The 18,450-nt window shown below is 39.5% G+C and overlaps 1 protein-coding gene across 2 annotated transcripts in view; it reads right to left on the bottom strand.

The window, feature by feature from the left end:
- Positions 1–18,450, bottom strand: part of ITGB6 (integrin, beta 6) — a 32,313-nt gene that overhangs the window by 8,621 nt on the left and 5,242 nt on the right. For both annotated transcript variants that reach the window (XM_009876740.1, XM_009876738.1), the window contains 9 exons: positions 18,119–18,365; positions 17,144–17,309; positions 16,349–16,510; positions 15,462–15,557; positions 9,991–10,080; positions 5,213–5,347; positions 4,605–5,022; positions 3,512–3,734; positions 872–969 (listed from right to left, as the gene is read on the bottom strand). In XM_009876740.1, the coding sequence (XP_009875042.1) occupies positions 872–969; positions 3,512–3,734; positions 4,605–5,022; positions 5,213–5,347; positions 9,991–10,080; positions 15,462–15,557; positions 16,349–16,510; positions 17,144–17,309; positions 18,119–18,365 (1,635 nt within the window). The remainder of the gene's footprint in view (positions 1–871; positions 970–3,511; positions 3,735–4,604; positions 5,023–5,212; positions 5,348–9,990; positions 10,081–15,461; positions 15,558–16,348; positions 16,511–17,143; positions 17,310–18,118; positions 18,366–18,450) is intronic.

Below are 18,450 nucleotides of genomic sequence, written 5' to 3'. Positions count from 1 at the left end.
ACAAGAGCAATATTTGTGATTTTTGAGCTCTGCAGTATGGAGTAATATCATCAAAAACAAAAGGTGTAGCTTTGCTGGGTTTCTAGCAGTTTGCAGGCACAAACTTTAGATGGACATGCAGTGTTCTGCATTATCATCTCAATTCTTAGATTTGTCTTATTTAGTGGTTATGGTACATCTGTGATGTGGATATAATGTACCTATGCCCTTCCTCACCTAACAACTGCATTTTGCTGTAGGATTGGGACTAGAATTGCCATTAGAATAAATACAGACTGCCTACTCCACAGGAAAAGATGCACTATTTCATTTAAAGTTATAATTTTTTCAGAGAGTACTATTTTAGTCAAGGTTAATTCCTATTCCAGAAATCCCCATTGATGAAAGGCAGTTTTGAATTAAAGTGAGCAACTGAAATGTGTACTTTGCCTTTAGAATACCAGAAACGTCTTTGCCACAGGTTGAAGGGCTGTGTCTGGTTGCCAGACACATAAGGACTGGAGTCAGGTTTTGGATTTGTGTGGTAAAAGAAGTCACAATGGATCTCATGGTACAGGTGTGACAAACTCAGGGGTTTTCATCAGCCACAGATTTGCAGGGACTGGTATTTATTAAATTCTATACTTTCTTACATAAACTGCTTCGAAACTAGGTGTGATCCAATGAGTTAATTAACCTGGAAGGGTAGTATCAGCCCTGATCTGCATTTCCTACTTACCACAGAAGAACCATAGACAGACAGCAATTGCCGTATGAGCCTTAATATCATCCCCCGGCAGAAAAACAAGGCTATTTCCAAATATAAAATTACGGAAAGTAGAAGCTATCACTAATCACGCACACACAGAAAAGGAAGACTGAGTATACAAACCCTTTGCGGTGCTGACAGTTGCATCAACCAATTTACATTTTTCACTGCATTCTCCCAGTGACTCGTTGTCAGAAGCCAAGTGACATTCCACACAGCTCCTGCGGAAAATAATTCAGCAGCTCATCAATCTCTGCCTGTCACAAAGCCATGACATCAAAGCCAGTACATATACATCTGCATTTAAAAGAAGCTAAACAAAAGATCTTGTGCTATGGATACAGTAGTTCTCAGAAATATGATAGGTACTGCCACCAAAAAGAAAACTCCAACCAGAAAAACAACCTCACCACACCTGAATAAAGGTATTGTGGATAAGCTCTCTCTTGTCCTCCTTTCTCTCCCAGCTCATTAGCTTCCAGACAGAGCCCCAGGCAACATTATTCATGTAGGTCTATCAAAGACATGGGGTTACTCACACATAACATTCGTTTTCAAAAAAAAATATTCTGAACTAAGCCTCACACTAAATGGCAGCCAAAGGAATGCCTATCACATGAAAAGTATCTGAAATTGACTTCAGAGACATCAAGCTGGGGTACCGACTGTAAGACTTCCTTTGTTGAAAATCTGTTGAATAATGTAATAAAACACTATTCAGGTGTTTCTAACAGATGTCTCTTGAATGTGGTTACTTGTCTTAGGAATTACTTACTTAGATCCTAATTGTACTAATGCATTTTTTAAAAAAATATTTATTTAACTGCAGAATGACTGAAATATTATTTAAAAACACTGTATCTAAACCAATTGCTTTAGAAGCATCTGAAAAATGTTTCCAGAAATTCAGTGGGGATTTTAATAAATCCAGAGTTTATTCATGGAAAAAGGGTCAGAAAACAAGCTTCGTATATGAAAAGGTTTGGTGCAAAATCTAACTTGCTGATTCTTCACAAAGAATTTCAGCGAGATTGACGGGCTGAAACTCTGAGAAGCCGCCTAAAGGACAGATTGTTTAAAGAAAAGAGGAGAACTGCAACAAAGCATCCCCCCCCCAAAACTGGCCATCTCCTGTTGCGTTGGGTTACATATATCCATGGGAATATACTGAGGCTGCCGAGGTTATCTTCACGGGATGGAGATGACCTTATCACTTGCTCTGGAGATGGCAAATAGTAAAAGCAAGTGGGTAACGGGATAGCCTCTATCTCATGGAGGCAAATTCAGTGGTGATGGTGGTTTTTGTCATATTTGCCATGTTTCTCATACTACAACTCTTTTTCTCAGCTGCCTAGCCATTGATCTCCATCCCCTCCGGCCTCGTCTTTCAGCTTTCTCGGTTACCCTACTCAGGTTTTCCTGACATTCTCTCTCTTTTGGCTTTTCCTCTTCTGCATTTCAGCAAGGGAAGATGCTGATAGGGAAAAGATCTAACACTCCAAAAAATATGCATGTTTAAGTAGGCTAATGTAATGCCCATCATGTAACTTTATATTTCTTATTCTCTGCCGGATTGGGCAGAGCAAAGCAGCAGAATTGTCCTTTGTGTTTAGAGCAGTTGCATGTAGAAGTCCTCTTTACTTAAAGCTTTGAAGAAACTAATAGGCTCGCTTTTGTAGGTCAAATTTAGCAGTAACATAAATGATGATTTAATCACATGTCATTGAATAGTTTCTCATCTCAGCTGTAGTGTAGACTGCAATGGCAGGCATGAAAATGCAGTGGCGGAAAGCTGGTATGGAAGAGAAATGGGCCCCAAATTTAAATAACAGACATGACATCGTCATGAAACATTAATGTGACTTAACACTGACTCGGCTCTCAGCAAGCAAAACCAGAGTCATTAGTAACATGTTCTGTGAAGTTTAATTCAATTTCTAGCTTAAATTTCTACTGAAGACTGCTCATTTTAAATGGATTTTAGCTCTGCAAGAGCTCATCTAATACGAGGGTAAGCATGGGTGCACTTAGAGCGGTCAGCTTTATGTTGTACGTATTTTTGGTTGCCTTTCCTTCCACACACCATAGAACACACTACACATCACAGCAGGAAAGCGACATAAATTTTGTATGCTCAGTGAACAGAAGACACTTAACCATTTACAATCAATTTATCGTCAACTTATACACGACATACGGCTACCCACTGATTCATCCACAGACTATGACGTAGTTCATCATAGTTGGGCTCTTTAACTCAGCCAAGCTTAACTGAATTTGGACTATGAATTTGCACATGTGTAAAGCCTGGGCAGACAGCCTGAGCTTATTAATTCCTATGCATAAGAATGGTCATACAAATGCCAAGTTCTCTTGTGAGTCCTCATTTTTGCCGCAGCAGCAATGCTGGGATGTTTTCATTCTGTACTGTGGACTGGAAGGAGATTCATCTAGTTTTGTCTGATATTATCATTTAAGACCACCATTCTGATTAGTTGTACAGCCAGAGAGAGCACTGGCAGTGTGATGTTTTACTTGTGCTGCTTGAAGGTGACTAAGATGTTTTCCATAAAGTTCTTTTACAAAAGTGTGATGCTGATCAATGTACAAGTTACAGCTACCCCTCTCAAAGGGCAAAGAAGCTCTTGAGTTCTGGTCTGTCAGTCCAATTTACAGTAGTGGCAGTAAGCACACTGCTGAGCCAGCGTAGGAAATAAAAGCCTGGATGATACAAACATCAGAGATGTTAAAAGAGCACATTACCGCCTGGAACTGCAAGGGTCACCGCAGAGAGGGCATTTTTCACACATCTGGCCTGAAGCCCCCGGGTGGGTGCAAGCACACGACCCGCAGATGCATTCGCCTCTCCCGCTGCACAGAGTCCCATCCTCAGCAATGCAGGCGCTGGTGTCGGTTGTGCAATTACAGTATTCACCAGTCCATCCACTGTGGCACATGCATTCTCCACAGTCACAGTCACCATTGCCTGGAAAAACATTTTTTTATACTTCAAATCAGTCTCTTAATAAAAATCTGGATAATAGCCTTTAAAAGCATTCTCCTTAAGCAGATGTTTTCCCCTCTCAACCCTTCTCGCTCAAACATCTTTCCTCCTCCCCCATTTTAAGCCAGAGGATCAAATTTTCACTTTACTGGCTGCAAGCTCCATTCCTCTCACTGGAGTCTTCCACACAGAACTTATCTCCTGACAGTGCAAAACCCAATGGGTAAATCCTCTTATAACAGCATAATTTCAGCCTATCTGTTGAGCGCAATCTCATTGCTGGTTCCTGCCAATTTAATGCCATTCCCATTGTTTCAATAGAATCTCTTCTTATTTATAATAGTATAGCACAGAGGAAAAAAAAATCTGATTGTATCTTAGAAAGATAAACCAAGAATCATCAGAGTTTCTGGGTTAAAATTATAAAAACATTGGAATTATCCTGAAAGTGATTAAGATTAATTAAGATTGTGATGTTTTGATAACTATGTCACAGTGAAATCGTACACTGGCTAACACTGAGGTACGTCAATATACCTACCTAAATTTCCTTGGAGCTACAGTCATCAAAGTCTGACCCGGTGTGATGGTAGCTGATATGCTTCAATAAAGCCATGCCAGCTTAAACTAGGTATGGAGTGGTTAAAGTTTTCTCATTTTTAAATTTGAAAACAGGGTTAAAAATTGATTCTTTTTTAAGTCTAAAGATCAGTCACAAATAGTAAATTGCTCTTTATACGATACTGATTGCAACTGAAGATACAAAGAAAACACAGGTTCATAAGCTCATGACTAGGAGTGGGATAATAAAGCTGTAAAAGACATTCCAAAACCAACATCCAGGGACTGTACCTCCACATTGGAGCCCTCTGTGTCTCACGCACGAGAAGTCATCGCATTCGCAGCGTGGCCCGTACACCTTGCCGTACGGGGAGGGGTGGCACAGGCACCGTCCGCAGTAGCAGTCACCTCTGCCGCTGCAGGAGCTCTGTCCTGGCCAGCCCTTGCAGGAGCTGGTGCCGAGGGAGCCCTCGTCGCATTCGCAGTGCGGCCCCACGTACCCCGAGCTGCAGACACACACCCCGCACTCGAACGAGCCTTTCCCTTGGCTGCATTTTGGGCTGTTCATCTCGGCCTTCGTCCGACAATTGCAGCTGCATTGGGGATCAATTTCCATTTCCAGTGTGTCGCTGAGCCCCACTGGTTTTATCACAATATGCTTCCTGGATTTTTCGCAGGAGGAGAGACTTACAGTCACATTGAAAGAGACCTGGAAGATAAAACAGTGCCCGTTCAGAGCTGCGGCACACACAGCGCTGTGGGGAGCTCTGGAAGGACATTCAGAGGAACTGCTTTGTAACTTGTTTGGAGGAAGATTATTTGATAACGGGCAAACTCTCTACCTTGGTGTCCTAAATTCTTTGGACTTTGTATCTTTTGAGAGTTTGTTCTTTACTTACTGTGTCTCCCACTTTCACGTGCGAGCATTTCCTCTGATGTGGGAAGAAGGTCCCATTGTTACAGATGGCTGTGAAAGAGAGATTGAGCCCTTCTGTCTCTCCCGAGATCTCCAGCTCCACTTCAGACCTCAGCTCCTTGAAGGGAAAAGGCAGGAGATGAATGGAGAGACAACAGTGCCGAGGGCTGCTAATGCTCCATGCCTGTGGATTGTAACTTACCCTGACTTAAACAGGAGTAAATTCATGGACTTGGCATGGTATTTCCAGATTTCTCTTTTGCAAGAAAAATGGGGCAAGAGCAAAACAAAGTAAGTGCCAACAGAATCGGCTTTCAGTGGAAAGCAATGGTGGCATCAGTTTAATATCCGCTGTCACTGGGCTTATTTCCTGCCTTCGCAGGAAATAAATTCAATGTTTTATTAAATCATCTCTCATCAGTAAGTGCTCTGCTGACTGATACAGTTTTTCCTTTAGCTCTGGTCTCACCGAGGAATGGATTTGTGCCCCTGATTGCATTGGTAGCACTGGGCTTTTCCTGATGAGCCAGCCTATGTCAATATTGCTCCCTCTGTATCTCTCTTAGTAGAATTAAACCTCACAATCTCTCTTACGGCAGGGCAGGCTCCAGGTTCAGTTAGCCTGATGTTTCCAGGGCCAGAGCCAGAGTCAAGCCTCATAGTTTTCCTGCAGCCGGGCAGGCTTGTTCCCTTCCTTTCTTCTCTCGATGGAAATTCCTGCTTCATGAGCTGTTGGTGCTATTTCAAGTTGTCTTCAACAATGTTCTCATTTCTTAAATCAATTTGTTGAATCAAACTTTCATTTCTTATGTGAAAAACTTGCTTCCTGAACTATCTCCTACCAGGTTTTTATATTTAACTCTTCAAAATATTTTATAGATATTTTGCTTTCAAAACCTTAATTGAGAGCCTATAGCAGACCATGGGGAAATTCCCTATGACTTCATTGGCCTGTGGATCCGGTAAATGGAAACTTTTCAAAAGCACCTTAGCAATTGCTGAAAAGTCTCATTGGCTTGGCTTTGTGAGCTTAGTTGCTTTACAAAATACCCCCTGCACTTCAATCAGAGCATGAGGAGCTCGCCGACCTTACTTCAGTGAGTCACACTAGTAACGGCATCAGGATGATTCACTAGAGTAAAGGTCTAGTGGGGTAAAAAACTAAAATTAGAATAGGTACAAACCTGTATAGACAACAACTTCCTGTCCTTTGCACATGTCCTGGGTTCCCTGGAAATTTTTCATAGGGTTGTGTTTGGTGGGGTTTTTTTTAACATATTTTCATTTGGAAACCCTTAGCAGTAAACCGAAGCAACACATGTTGTGCAAGATCATGGAATCATAGAATCATAGAATGGCCTAGGCTGGAAGGGACCTTAGAGATCATCTAGTCCAAGCTCCCTGTTTTTTGGCAGGGACGCCTCTCAACTAGATCAGGCTACTCAAGGCTCCATCCAACTTGACCACCTGGACCCCCCCCGGGGAGGGGGCAGCCACAACATCTCTGGGCAATTTATTCCAAAGTCTTGCCACCCTTGTACTGAAGAATTTCTTCCTAAGATCTAATCTAAATCTATTCCCCTTCAACTTAAACCCATTTCCCCTTGTCCTATCAGTGGACACTCTTACAAAGTCCCTCCCCAGCCTTCCGGTAGGTTCCCTTTAGGTATTGGAAGGCAGCTATTAGGTCCCCCCGAAGTCTTCTCTTTTCAAGACTGTAGATACATTCATGTAATACCCAGAGCTCTTCCCAGTACACAGCCAGAGCAGTAAAACTTCCCTGGGCTTCAGGCAGGTAATGAGGGTGGCTCTAGATATGTCTAGCTTTCCCTTCACGTTTGTTTTAGAATTAGGTGCTTATGTTGCTATTGAAACAATGGAGAGGGTCTTAGAAAACAATTTGCTTGCAATAGATGGGTTCTCACGGAAGAACCAAATATAGCAAACCTCTGGATAAAACTGTGAATGTTGGTCTGTGCTGTTACAGAACATACCACCCAACAGTCCCTTTTCCACCAGCTGCAAAACTACGAGGCTCAGAGTGCAACTGCAAGAGAAAATGAAACGCTGCTGGGCAGCAAGTGGTAATACTTTGAATTGTGGTATCTCCGCTGGGTCATTCGGACATCTTTGTGTTGCCAGAGATCAAAATACGCACCTTTCACCACTGAAAACGAATGCATAAACTGTGGCAGGCTCCAGTTTCTTAGACATTAGTATCTGTGAGGACTTCTAATGGTGCTGTAAAGCTACTAAGCTGCCTGGCCATAGTTTGAGGACAAAGAGCAGACAGTTTAACAAGATTCAAACCATTTGTAGAGAAACTTTTGTGGTTCAAATTTTTTTTCCTGAGTGAAACAATATAAAAGCAGTATTACAAACTTGCACCCTTGTGTTAACTGTCTTTTTAATGTATTATTTCTTTCATCTTATTTTCCTGTAAGTGAAAGGACCAAGCAGTGGAAGAAAAAAAAAAAAAAAAATTAAAATAATTTGGCCTTTTTCTGAAATTTTAAAATCCTGGAATGACTTTAATCAAAGAGCCTGATATCTGTCACAATGCATTTTAGCCTACAGCTCTGCAATATGAAGTTCTGCAGAATTTAATGTTAAACAAAGTAGGCAGAAATATGCTTACAGAAGAAAATGAATCATACTTGGAAAGAACATGACAACTCCTTGAAACAAATATTTTGACAGCTCAGACTTTCTTAACTTGCTTACTTCCTCACTGAAGCTTTTAGATAGCAACACATGGTGAATGGTATTAGCAAACCTTGTGTTTGAACAGCAAGCAGACTCGAAAGCACTTTAAAAGCATTAAAAGATTTAGCCTAACTACTCTTGGTGGAAAAAATAGTTATTTATTCTTTTTTTTTGATAAAGAAACAGAGACAAGAGGCATTGAATTATACTGCCAAGAGTATTATGAGAAGCCTGTGACAAAAAAGGAGTTTAATCTTCTCTTTTGCATGTGGTTTTCAGTCTTAGGCCTGCCCTCATTTCCCCCTTCCCATTACAAAAAGATTCAAATGTCTTCACTTATGTCAAATAAGGTGGGTTTCAGTGTTTCCTGCTTGGAAGATTTTCAATTATGAAGCAATAAGTTTAACCTTTAAGGTTAAGTGCAATAAAAGGGGCTCTGGGAAATTTTAAGTGTGACATGTTGCTACTTGTACACTTTGTGCATCTTAAGATGTATGTGGGATTTTAAGAACCTGTGAGCAACCCTGGCGTGTGGTCCAGACATGCTCTACCTGAAGGAGGACACGAGGAGTTTTTCCTGCTTGGAAGATTTTCAATTATGAAGCAATAAGTTTAACCTTTAAGGTTAAGTGCAATAAAAGGGGCTCTGGGAAATTTTAAGTGTGACATGTTGCTACTTGTACACTTTGTGCATCTTAAGATGTAAGTGGAGTTATGCCCGAGGAGTTATGCCCGAGGAGTTATGCCCGAAAGGAGGAGCCACCTCCATGCTGCTGTGGGAGGGGAGCGAGCACCCAGCTCACAGCCCCCTCCAAACCCTGCCCACAGAACCGGCCAAAACAACTCAGGAGTCGCACCAAGGTCCCCACTGACAGATCTGGGAGATGATCTGCTCAAAGCAGATGCAGCTGCTGGTCATCGGGAGCAAGGATGCTGAGAACAAGACTGAGGTGCATCATTTTGCTTCTGTATAAACCTTAGTGTGCCCTGGCTTGCGTACTACAAGCTCTTCAGGTCTCCCATGTCTCGGGAAGGACTTGCTGGAGTAGGTGAGGGTAACGAGAAGGTCAGCTAAGGTCACCAAGGGGATGCAATCGCTGAGGAGACACTTAGAAGGCTGGAGTTGTCCAATTTGGAGAGAAGATTGTTAAAAAAGGGCTTGCTTCCCATTATCAAGACCAAAATAATTTTGGACATAATGATGATCATCTCATTCAGGTGATAGGAGGAAAAGCAAAAAAAAAAAAACCAAAACCAAAAAAACCCCTGATACTTGCAAAGAGTTATTTGGTATTGCAGCCAACTGGTAGAGCAGGTTTTTAAATAAAAAAGGGCTGAGATGGAATAGAGAAGGCTAGGCTATATCAACATATTTGTACATCAATACATCTGTGTAAAACTGCCTAAACACATAAAACTGCCTAAAAAAATTCCCCTGACAGAAGAGAACTGGGCAGCCAGGATGCATTTTACAAACAGAGCTCTGAAGAGCAGTGCTGTGTTCATGTTCCTGTCCTCTTTACAGTATTTCTTGGTAGTATCTAACAACCCATTTTAGCTCCTGCGTTTGACTTTTTTAAAAACCTCAGAACAGCCTCAGAGGGGCAGCATCAAATTGCTAAAACAGAGAAGAGCACTGGGCACAGGGTAGTGCTTTTTTCCTCCCCCCAGATATTCCTGCAGAGCAACTGCTCTGGCGGCAGCTACTGATGGAAAAAGAGTTGAGTCCTTGTCAAGGTGCTGAATGGGAAAACCTGAATATTAAAGAAGGGTTAAGAGTAGGTGTGAAATATAGGACAACAAAGAAGGCAAGATAGATGAGACATTGGTGTGAATTTAGCCTTCCAGCAGAATTAAGGAATTATGGAAGGTTATAGGAATTTTGTTTCTGTGCTCAGAGTGAACAAAACTTTTCATGTCCAGGTCAGCACCCAAGCATAAAAAATTACGTTCTTGTAATCGGTGCGTAAAAAGAATCAAAGGCGCTTGTTTCTACCAAATTGCAATCTAATTTAAAAAATATAGACATGCAGGAACACATTGTAACCATCTTACCTGATATGCTGCAATGATCAACTGGAGAATATTTCCAGAATCCTTCTGTAGTCGTCCAACAGTAGCTCCAGGAATAAGCTTTGCATAGTTCTGAAATTATAAAAAAGGCTGTAAAGTACACAAAAAGTCTAAGGGCCGAGGAGCTACCACCTGGAAACCCCAAAATGTATTGAAGTCAACTGAAATAAACAACAGTGACATTTTCAAGGATCCTTGTAGACTCAGTAGCATACGTCCCATTGAAAAAATCCCAAGGAGAAATGCTAACTTCACCAAAAATTAATGGGGCATATATTGCTAAATCACCACTGTGTGCTTGAAAGTTTGATACTGTAGTATTTTTCCGCTCTAATTTTTCAAGGAAGATAAATTTTGTCAACAGTTGTGTTTCTCTCCAATAAAAATAACCAAACCTCGATTCAGCTGCTCCACTGTTGCTGCACTATTTGAGAGTCTTACACCCATTCAATAACAGCAGTCACTTTTTTGTCTTTGCAAGCAACTCGGCATCTTGAATTCTGATTAGTGAGGGCACAGAAGTTAAGACTTTTAAACTAAGGGCTACAAGACCTTTGAACAAAGTCCCTTAAAATACTGATGCTGGTTTATATTTGATGTAACATCCCGCATGTATCCCAGGGGCCTGTGTCTGCAATTGATTGTATGTTGACTTTATGTTAATAGTGTAGTGCCAATTTAACCATTTATTTCTGTGACGTTTTCTTTTTGAATTAAATTGCATTGTGACGCTAACATGATGTCCAGCAACTAGACTTAAAATATGCTCAATTAAAATTTATCTTGTCTGATTGCTAACTACATGAACGACTCTTGCTTTTATCCATGCCTTTGGAAAATAATAAGTGTTCATCATGAAAAAACCACATTGTAGCATTCATTTTCTCTTGCAATTTTATCATATCACTACAGTTATTTTCCTTAAAAAAAATTCCAGATGGCTATTAATAAACATGGATAATTTGATACCCCTACGTCTCTTTCAGACTTTACATTTCCAAAAGCCCTGTGATAACTTTATATATTATGTATGGAATACTTATCATTCGTTGGATTTCAAAAGTGCTATTGTAAATCAGTGGGATTAACTGCATTTTATGTTACAGCTGGTGACTTTGCATTCCGGACTCCTCCTGTGATTAGTGTTCTCTCAAGGATTCTGAAACTCTGTATTTTGTACACGTGGACCTTTCAGGAGATAATTGTAAGAAAAGACGATAAACCTGAACTCTGAAGTATAGCACCCTTTAATCTGTGGTATGCAAAACAAACAGCAGGGATATACTGTTCTGAAGATTTTGTTTTATCTTCCCTCTTTGAGAAAAAATTTCTGCCTGATGATACAAGGGTGACACTGAAAGCTCCATCTAAGTGTGTATCTCCAGTCCAACGGTTAAACTCTACCTTTTAGCAAATATTTCCATTTAATCACTAATAAGGAGAAGGAGGCTGATGCTTTTGGAGTGCTACAATTTTAAAACATCCAAAGGATGTAATGGAATTTAGTCTTTTAACAAATATTCATTAAAAGGTGAACTGCCGTTTTATGGAGGTAACTGATTGATGTTAGTGCAATTTGACAATTATATATTTGAGTTCAGTGGGGTCATGTCTAACTTTTAGTAGTGTAAACAGTAGAAGAATTTTCATCATAAATAAGAGTGTCATGCCAAGTTTATAAGAATAATTTGAAATTCTATGCAAGCATGGAGACTGGAGTATTTTTAGCTCAATTTTCAGCACTGAAATGCAGTCTGAAAAAGACTCAATTTTCAAGCCATACGGTCCTGTGATATAAAAAGAAATAATTTGTCAAAAAAGGGCAATTGCTGTTTCAAAAGAAGCACTGCTTAATCAGGGTTAAAGACAGCTTTTTCCTTATCTAAGTTGAATAAATTTTTTAAGAATTCTGCTTGAAAACAAATAATATAAACAATAATAACTATTTCATTACTGATGTTTTCTTTTATACCAAAATAGGAGTTACACGGTTTGTCAGAATATCGTTATTGCAATATTCACAAAGGCGTTTTATGTGAATAACTGTGCTAGAATAAAACCATTCCGTGCTGTTCTGGTAAGACTCACCTAAGACAAACGATGCAAAAAGTTATACATACACAGTTGCAAGAAAACTATGTCAAACTTTAGGAATTTCCTGGTGTTATTATTTTAGGCACATTATATTTGTCAATAACACAAAACCAGTTCTGATCAATACTCTTGCCTTAGATGACGGTTAGATCACATTTAATGACAAATTCATGCAGAACACCATGAAATTCCAAAAGGTTCAGACGCTTTTTCTTGCAAACGGTATGAGTATATTTTAAAAGACTTCTTTTGGAATAAAAAAATAATATTCCTTTTTATAAATAATCTCAAATTATCAGGGAGAACATCAGAGCTAAACCTTTCCCGTCTTTCATGTTGCTGGGCAGTAGCTGTTTGGTTGAGTGGAAAGATCAAAACTAGCACCAGCTATGTTATCAGCATAACCCACTCTGTGCTTGTGCAATCCTTAATATTTGTGTGTGAGATAATAATACACACACATGTACGTGGATAGACTGAAAATTCAGCTGAAGAGGATCAAGAATACTAAATGGCTGAATTATTTTGGGCTAAATTGTTGGGGATTATACAGGGCTAGAAATATAAAATACATATTTTACACTCTGAACACTGCACTTAAGACTAATGGAATCTATCAAGTCTATTTAAAGGTGGGCTTTCTAAGTCCTCACAGTCATTTTAATGTACGTTTGTCCCTAAGAATTGAATTATAAATAGCAATGGTTGGTTTTGGGGTCTGGCATAATTAGATGCTTACTTCAAATTGATTTGACCTGAGTTACTTGGAGAGAGGCTTTCCACCTCAAAAGATATTTCAGCTTGGAAGGGTTTTCAGATTTTGCAGAATCTCTGTTGCTGAGACTTTTAAAAAGAAGTAAAACACCAAAACAAGACTGGCTTAATGGTGGCGTTCAAGTGCCTGTTTAGGGTCCTCTCCCAGCTCCTCCAGGCTACCTGTACAGTGGCCTTAACACAGGAATAACTCTTATTGTCTTTGTTATTTTTACAGTCTTAAGGTTATTTACACTTATATTACAATTTTGAATCATACAGATGAAAACATGACACCATCGTCCTGTTTGCAGGTCCTACACACACCATATATACCATAATGTGGAAAATCTGCACTGTGAGACTTATATATGTTATTCATACGTGCTTTGACTGATTTTCCACATCTCCTATAGGATGGAAAGCAAACTGTAACAACTATAACTATTAAATAAGTAACAGAAAACCGCATTAGAAAATGAAAGCTGCAGATAAAATACATTGAATAGGATAACTATATACCTTACAAGGGGGAAGACAGGTTTTTTTCCTAACAAAGTAACAAGAACAGGCCATTCACCAGCTGGGTTAACAATGACTTGCATTTTTTGTTAACTATAAATCTTTGTTTAGTGTTCCCAGTGAACAAAGGCTGCCACTTGATAACTTAGATACTGGCATAACACTGACACGGGGATACTGAAATAGAAACCCCTCGATAAGAACACTGTTGGCCAACTCTGAGGATAACCATTAGCAATTTCCAAGGGAAAGTATAATGTTATCTGTAAGATAAAAGCTTCTTTGGATAAAATAAGGCTCTGCAAATCAAAGAGATAATTCCAAACTACTCCCTAGATCAGCCCTTATTCAGGCAGCTCCTATTAAAATCAGGGAACAGATTTCACTTGTCATTATTTGTGCCCTTGTTAAGAAATTATTGAGCAATAATGAGATTTAATAAAAGTTTTTTAATGTACAAATTTTAACTAATTATGCTATTACTGTAGAATCCCACTGCATTTGTAATTGACTTCTACTATTGTTGATGTAAATTTTCACACTCCGGCTCTTACTAAATACAGCCTTTAAAAAAGCCAGGCAGTCAGTCCTCCAGGATGCAGAGTGTTTCCATCCTTGTCAAGACTGTAATCTGAGAATCAGTTTATGAAAGATTTGACTTCTGCAACTTTTGTCAAACACATGGAGTATTAGTCTTACTCAAGACAACTCCACAACTAGAATCAGTTGCAGAAGCAATCCCTTGGATTACGCAGAGGACAGAAATAGAAAACCATCACAGTGCTGAGTACCTCAAGGACTCATCTGCTCTCTCTGCTGTAACATAGCATGTTTTCCCCTACCCTTTCTTTCCTATTTTCCATGTGGTTATCACACCCAGAGGAGCACCTTAGTTCCCATTCCTCTACTTCTGGTTTTTAGCGAGGAATGTTGTGCAAAGGTCTTTCCTGTGGAAAGCCAAGCTTATTGTATCAGCAGGTTCACCCTTATTGACTCCCTCTCAACCAACCTGAACAAATCTGGAGCCAGAATTTCTCTCCCCTTGTCCTCCTTCACACAGCATTCAAGCTTAGGCTGCAAACCCCCTTATTATCCTCACTGAACTCTTATCTAGAATCATCTTTTGCATGTGAACATTCCTTCCCAGCAGGACTAGACAGAAAAGGCAATAACAATTGCCAATACCCTTCTTATTTTATCTTAGAGGGCTTCTGCTCACATTCACTGGAAAAAGCAGTGAAGCAGCCATCAGCAGCTTTGTCTCAGCTCCCAGCTGGAATGTCGAACAGGCCAAAGGCAGGTCAGGGCTTTAGGAAGGATTCTATCTGTGAAGGCTGCAAACAGGTGCCTGCATAGATGACAGATGGAGCTGCAGGTATGAATGATGTTCAGTTTATTACAAATATGGATTTTGCATATTTATAACCACTGGTCTTCTTCTTTCCCCTCTCTCATGACTCCCATTTCCCATGACAGAGCAGGAAGCTATTTCACAGTTCTGTGAATCCTAATGTCAAAAATTCAAGTGTTTTCCCTCAGTAGACATGAGGAACAACACATGAGAGAAGAGGACTTGGTCCATCAGATTTTGCATTTTTAATATGGCCACTAGTTGCCTCTTTGTCTCACTGGAAAGAGATGCAGAAACAAAGATAAATGAATAAAACTCTCAGCTTAAAAGAAATAACCCATGATCTCAGAGTTGAGCATGAAGTCAACTGTATTTTCCATTGTGTGTTCTTGTCTTATGAAAGCAAGAAAATACTCAACTGTCCTTCTCTATCCTTATAAAATACAAAAGGTGAATCATGATGATTACACTGAATAATTTAGCAATGCTTAAAAAACTAGCATGTTTTAACTTGAAATCTAATTTAAGAGTTACTTAAGAACATCAAAATCAATACATGAAGAAGCACTTCCTAAGTAAAAGTGACTTTCTCTGATAAATAACTTCCTAGCTATCTTTACTGCATAAATATCCTGCAGAATTCAGTCCTTAGTAGTAGAATTACTACATCAGCTGTGAACAAGGGTGAACTTCAAAACAAATACTGGAAAACCGAACATTTTAGTTTGCTCACCTCATACGTGTGAACTTGCTCATTTGTTACAGCAAAAATCAGTAGAACATTGTTTTGCACAAGTTTGTCAATTAATTGTCCGATTGTGGGATACTCCTGCAAACAAACAGGAGAGAGGCGCATCAATCCATTTGTCATGTGCATCCTGTTGCTAATTATCTTCCATGAAATGATCATAATTAAGACTGTGTTCTCTGTACACGTAAACTGTCATTAGGCACTACAAAATAAAAGATAGCGTATATAATTTCCTCACCTTGTTTTTAAGGAAACCCCTCTGAGTAAAGTACCCTGCCAGTCTCCATACTGGACACTTGGCTTGGTCACATCTGTGACACATACACACACAAACACACACACATATATATATATAATCCAAAGAATAACACTGCACAAGGGTATTTGTCCTACACTGAACACGATAGTGCATATATTGAGTAGTTTTGAACACTGAATCTTAAGCTGCTATGTTCTTCTACATAACCAATGTCTTGCAAATTCCTAAACTCCTTCTGAATTCACACCCTTGCAGGGTGGCAAATCTTGCCTTCCCTGCAGAAGGAAATACTAGTCAGTCCTGTTCCATGTATTTTCTGTGTTAGCAGGAATAAGATTTGAACTTTCTCTCTGCCTGGTTATATTCTATCCTAACTCCATATAAACCACACTGTTCTGTTTTTACTGAAATGTGCAATTACAAAGAGATTACATGTAATATTCTGGACTCCCCAACGTTTACAGATTTCAGTAATAAAGGTATACTTTCATTAATATTCTAAGTTGTTCTGGACTCCCCAACGTTTACAGATTTCAGTGATAAAGGTATACTCGTGTTAGTCTTTAAAATTCCAGAATGCAAGAGTTGTACAAAATTTATAGTACATTACCAGAATGGTTGACATGGAATACTCATTATTGTGGTCCAAATGACAGTTCCCATCATTAGGAATAACAATCCCTGCCAGTTTACTGTCCATCCCAAAATGGGAATCAGCATCACTCACAAACACCAGCAAATGTAGAGAATCATTCCTCCATCCAATTTTTTCCTGTCATTTAAAATACATTTGTTTATATGGGAATCGGCATCACTCACAAACACCAGCAAATGTAGAGAATCATTCCTCCATCCAATTTTTTCCTGTTTAAAATACGTTTGTTTATCAGGCTGTATTGCACTCATGATATAGAAAAGTAACAAAAGATTTGGAGAATTGCACCTCAAAATAAACGAAGGGAATAATTTTCAAGGGAGTGTCAAAAACATCACAACGTCTCTCAAGAAATAATTTTCATTTCATTGTCTTTGGCTAACATTTTGTTTCCCCATTCCTCTGTTTAATAACATGGGCTGGCCGTGTTCATGTCAATCTGCTTAGTATCCTAAACATGGTTAATCAAAAATATTTAAAGAAAAAGCAATCAAGAAAACAGACTCACTAATTATACAGTTGTTTGGTTGCTTGTTTTTATCCCTGGCAAGTAAAAAGAAACACTAAAATACTGCAATATGCATGTTTTACTTGATACATCCAAAAGTATTTTCACACACCTCTAATGAGGCTCTTGGACTGCAGTAAAATAATCTTGGAAAATGATCTGCTGCTTTGAAATATAAACATATAATACTAGAAGTGGTAGTATACAGAACAATTAATATTAAACCTAGAAGTTTCAGTTACCTTGCAAACAGCTGCCTGCATAATTGCATCAAATCCTCCCTCTGGAGTGTCTATATTAGCAGAGATTCGCTGTCCTTTCACAATTTCATTGAATTTTTCAGCATCATTTGTTAGTGGCAAAACATGTTTGTATCCAAAGGTGGGTAAGCACTCGTACGGTACACTTCTACAAGGTAAGCGAGACAGCTTATGGATAATATAGAGTGAAAAATCACTGCAATGGCGACTTCACAGGCCTGTCTGCATTAAATTTCAGTCCTGTATCTCTCTTCTGTGTCTGAGACAGACCTAGCGAAAAATGTAAGATAATCAAAGAGCATCTAGTGAGATGGGCCCTGCAAACAGCTCTGCACAAAGGCTGGAAAACGCCTCCTGGAGCAGCATAATTCAGCCTGTTTAACACAGTGCAGTCCTTGCCACGCTCCGTGCTGAGCTTTGTTCCCTCCGTGACGTTCAGAGAGCACCACCAAGCTGCTGCGGTCCTGCTTCTCCTCCACATCAGCACGGACAGGACTAGGGCAACCTGGGCTTGGGGGATGCCTTCAGATCTTAAGGTTAAAAACCCCGGGAAAACAACACCGATGAGTAAATGATGCGCTATTATGTGCTGGGTAGCGTTTGCACTTGCTTGGTACAGCAATGTCATAAAGTTCTTATACATATGTATAATATGGCAAATAAAAGCAAATTACATCTTTACTCTGCCTACCTGTTTGTTAACCCATTCATACCTAGCAGCAAACGCTAAAAAGCAGAATCTGTCTGTATTCCTCTCTACAAATAGCATAAGGCTCAACAGGATAACGAGTGTGAAAACTAAAAGAAATACTTTTTTTTTTTTTCCCAAACCGACTCATTTACAGCTGGAAGAGAGCAGAGGGTCCAGTGAAGCTGCTGAGCTGGATTTCGTCCTTAAGATTAATATTATGACTTAATGTTGGCATGCAAACAGACATAGGTATTTTCCCTGCTTACCTGCAAGGGTTGTTTATTTCTGCAGCTGTAGTTTTGATAAATGGTGAAACTGGTTTTTCCACAAAAGATCCAAACCCCAGCCTGAAGTTGCTTGTCAGTTTTGACATTTCTTTAGAAAGAGTTGAACCCAGTTCTTTGATTGTATTCAGATCATCATCCATGGAGGCTGACAGATCCATGAGGTAGTAGAGATCGATCGGATAATCTTCGGTTTGGCGAACCTTGATCTGTATTGTTTCTTCATGTCCTGTTAAGGTCATGGGAAAATGGGATACATACTAGCAATTCTACACAAAAGTTATGAGCAATGCCTATTTCTTCATAAACTTATC

This window comes from Apaloderma vittatum, unplaced genomic scaffold (assembly GCF_000703405.1).
Source record: "Apaloderma vittatum isolate BGI_N311 unplaced genomic scaffold, ASM70340v1 scaffold8649, whole genome shotgun sequence".
NCBI lineage: Eukaryota > Metazoa > Chordata > Aves > Trogoniformes > Trogonidae > Apaloderma > Apaloderma vittatum.
The sequence above is the reverse complement of the archived record's forward strand: the minus strand, read 5'-3'. Positions and strand labels throughout refer to the sequence as shown.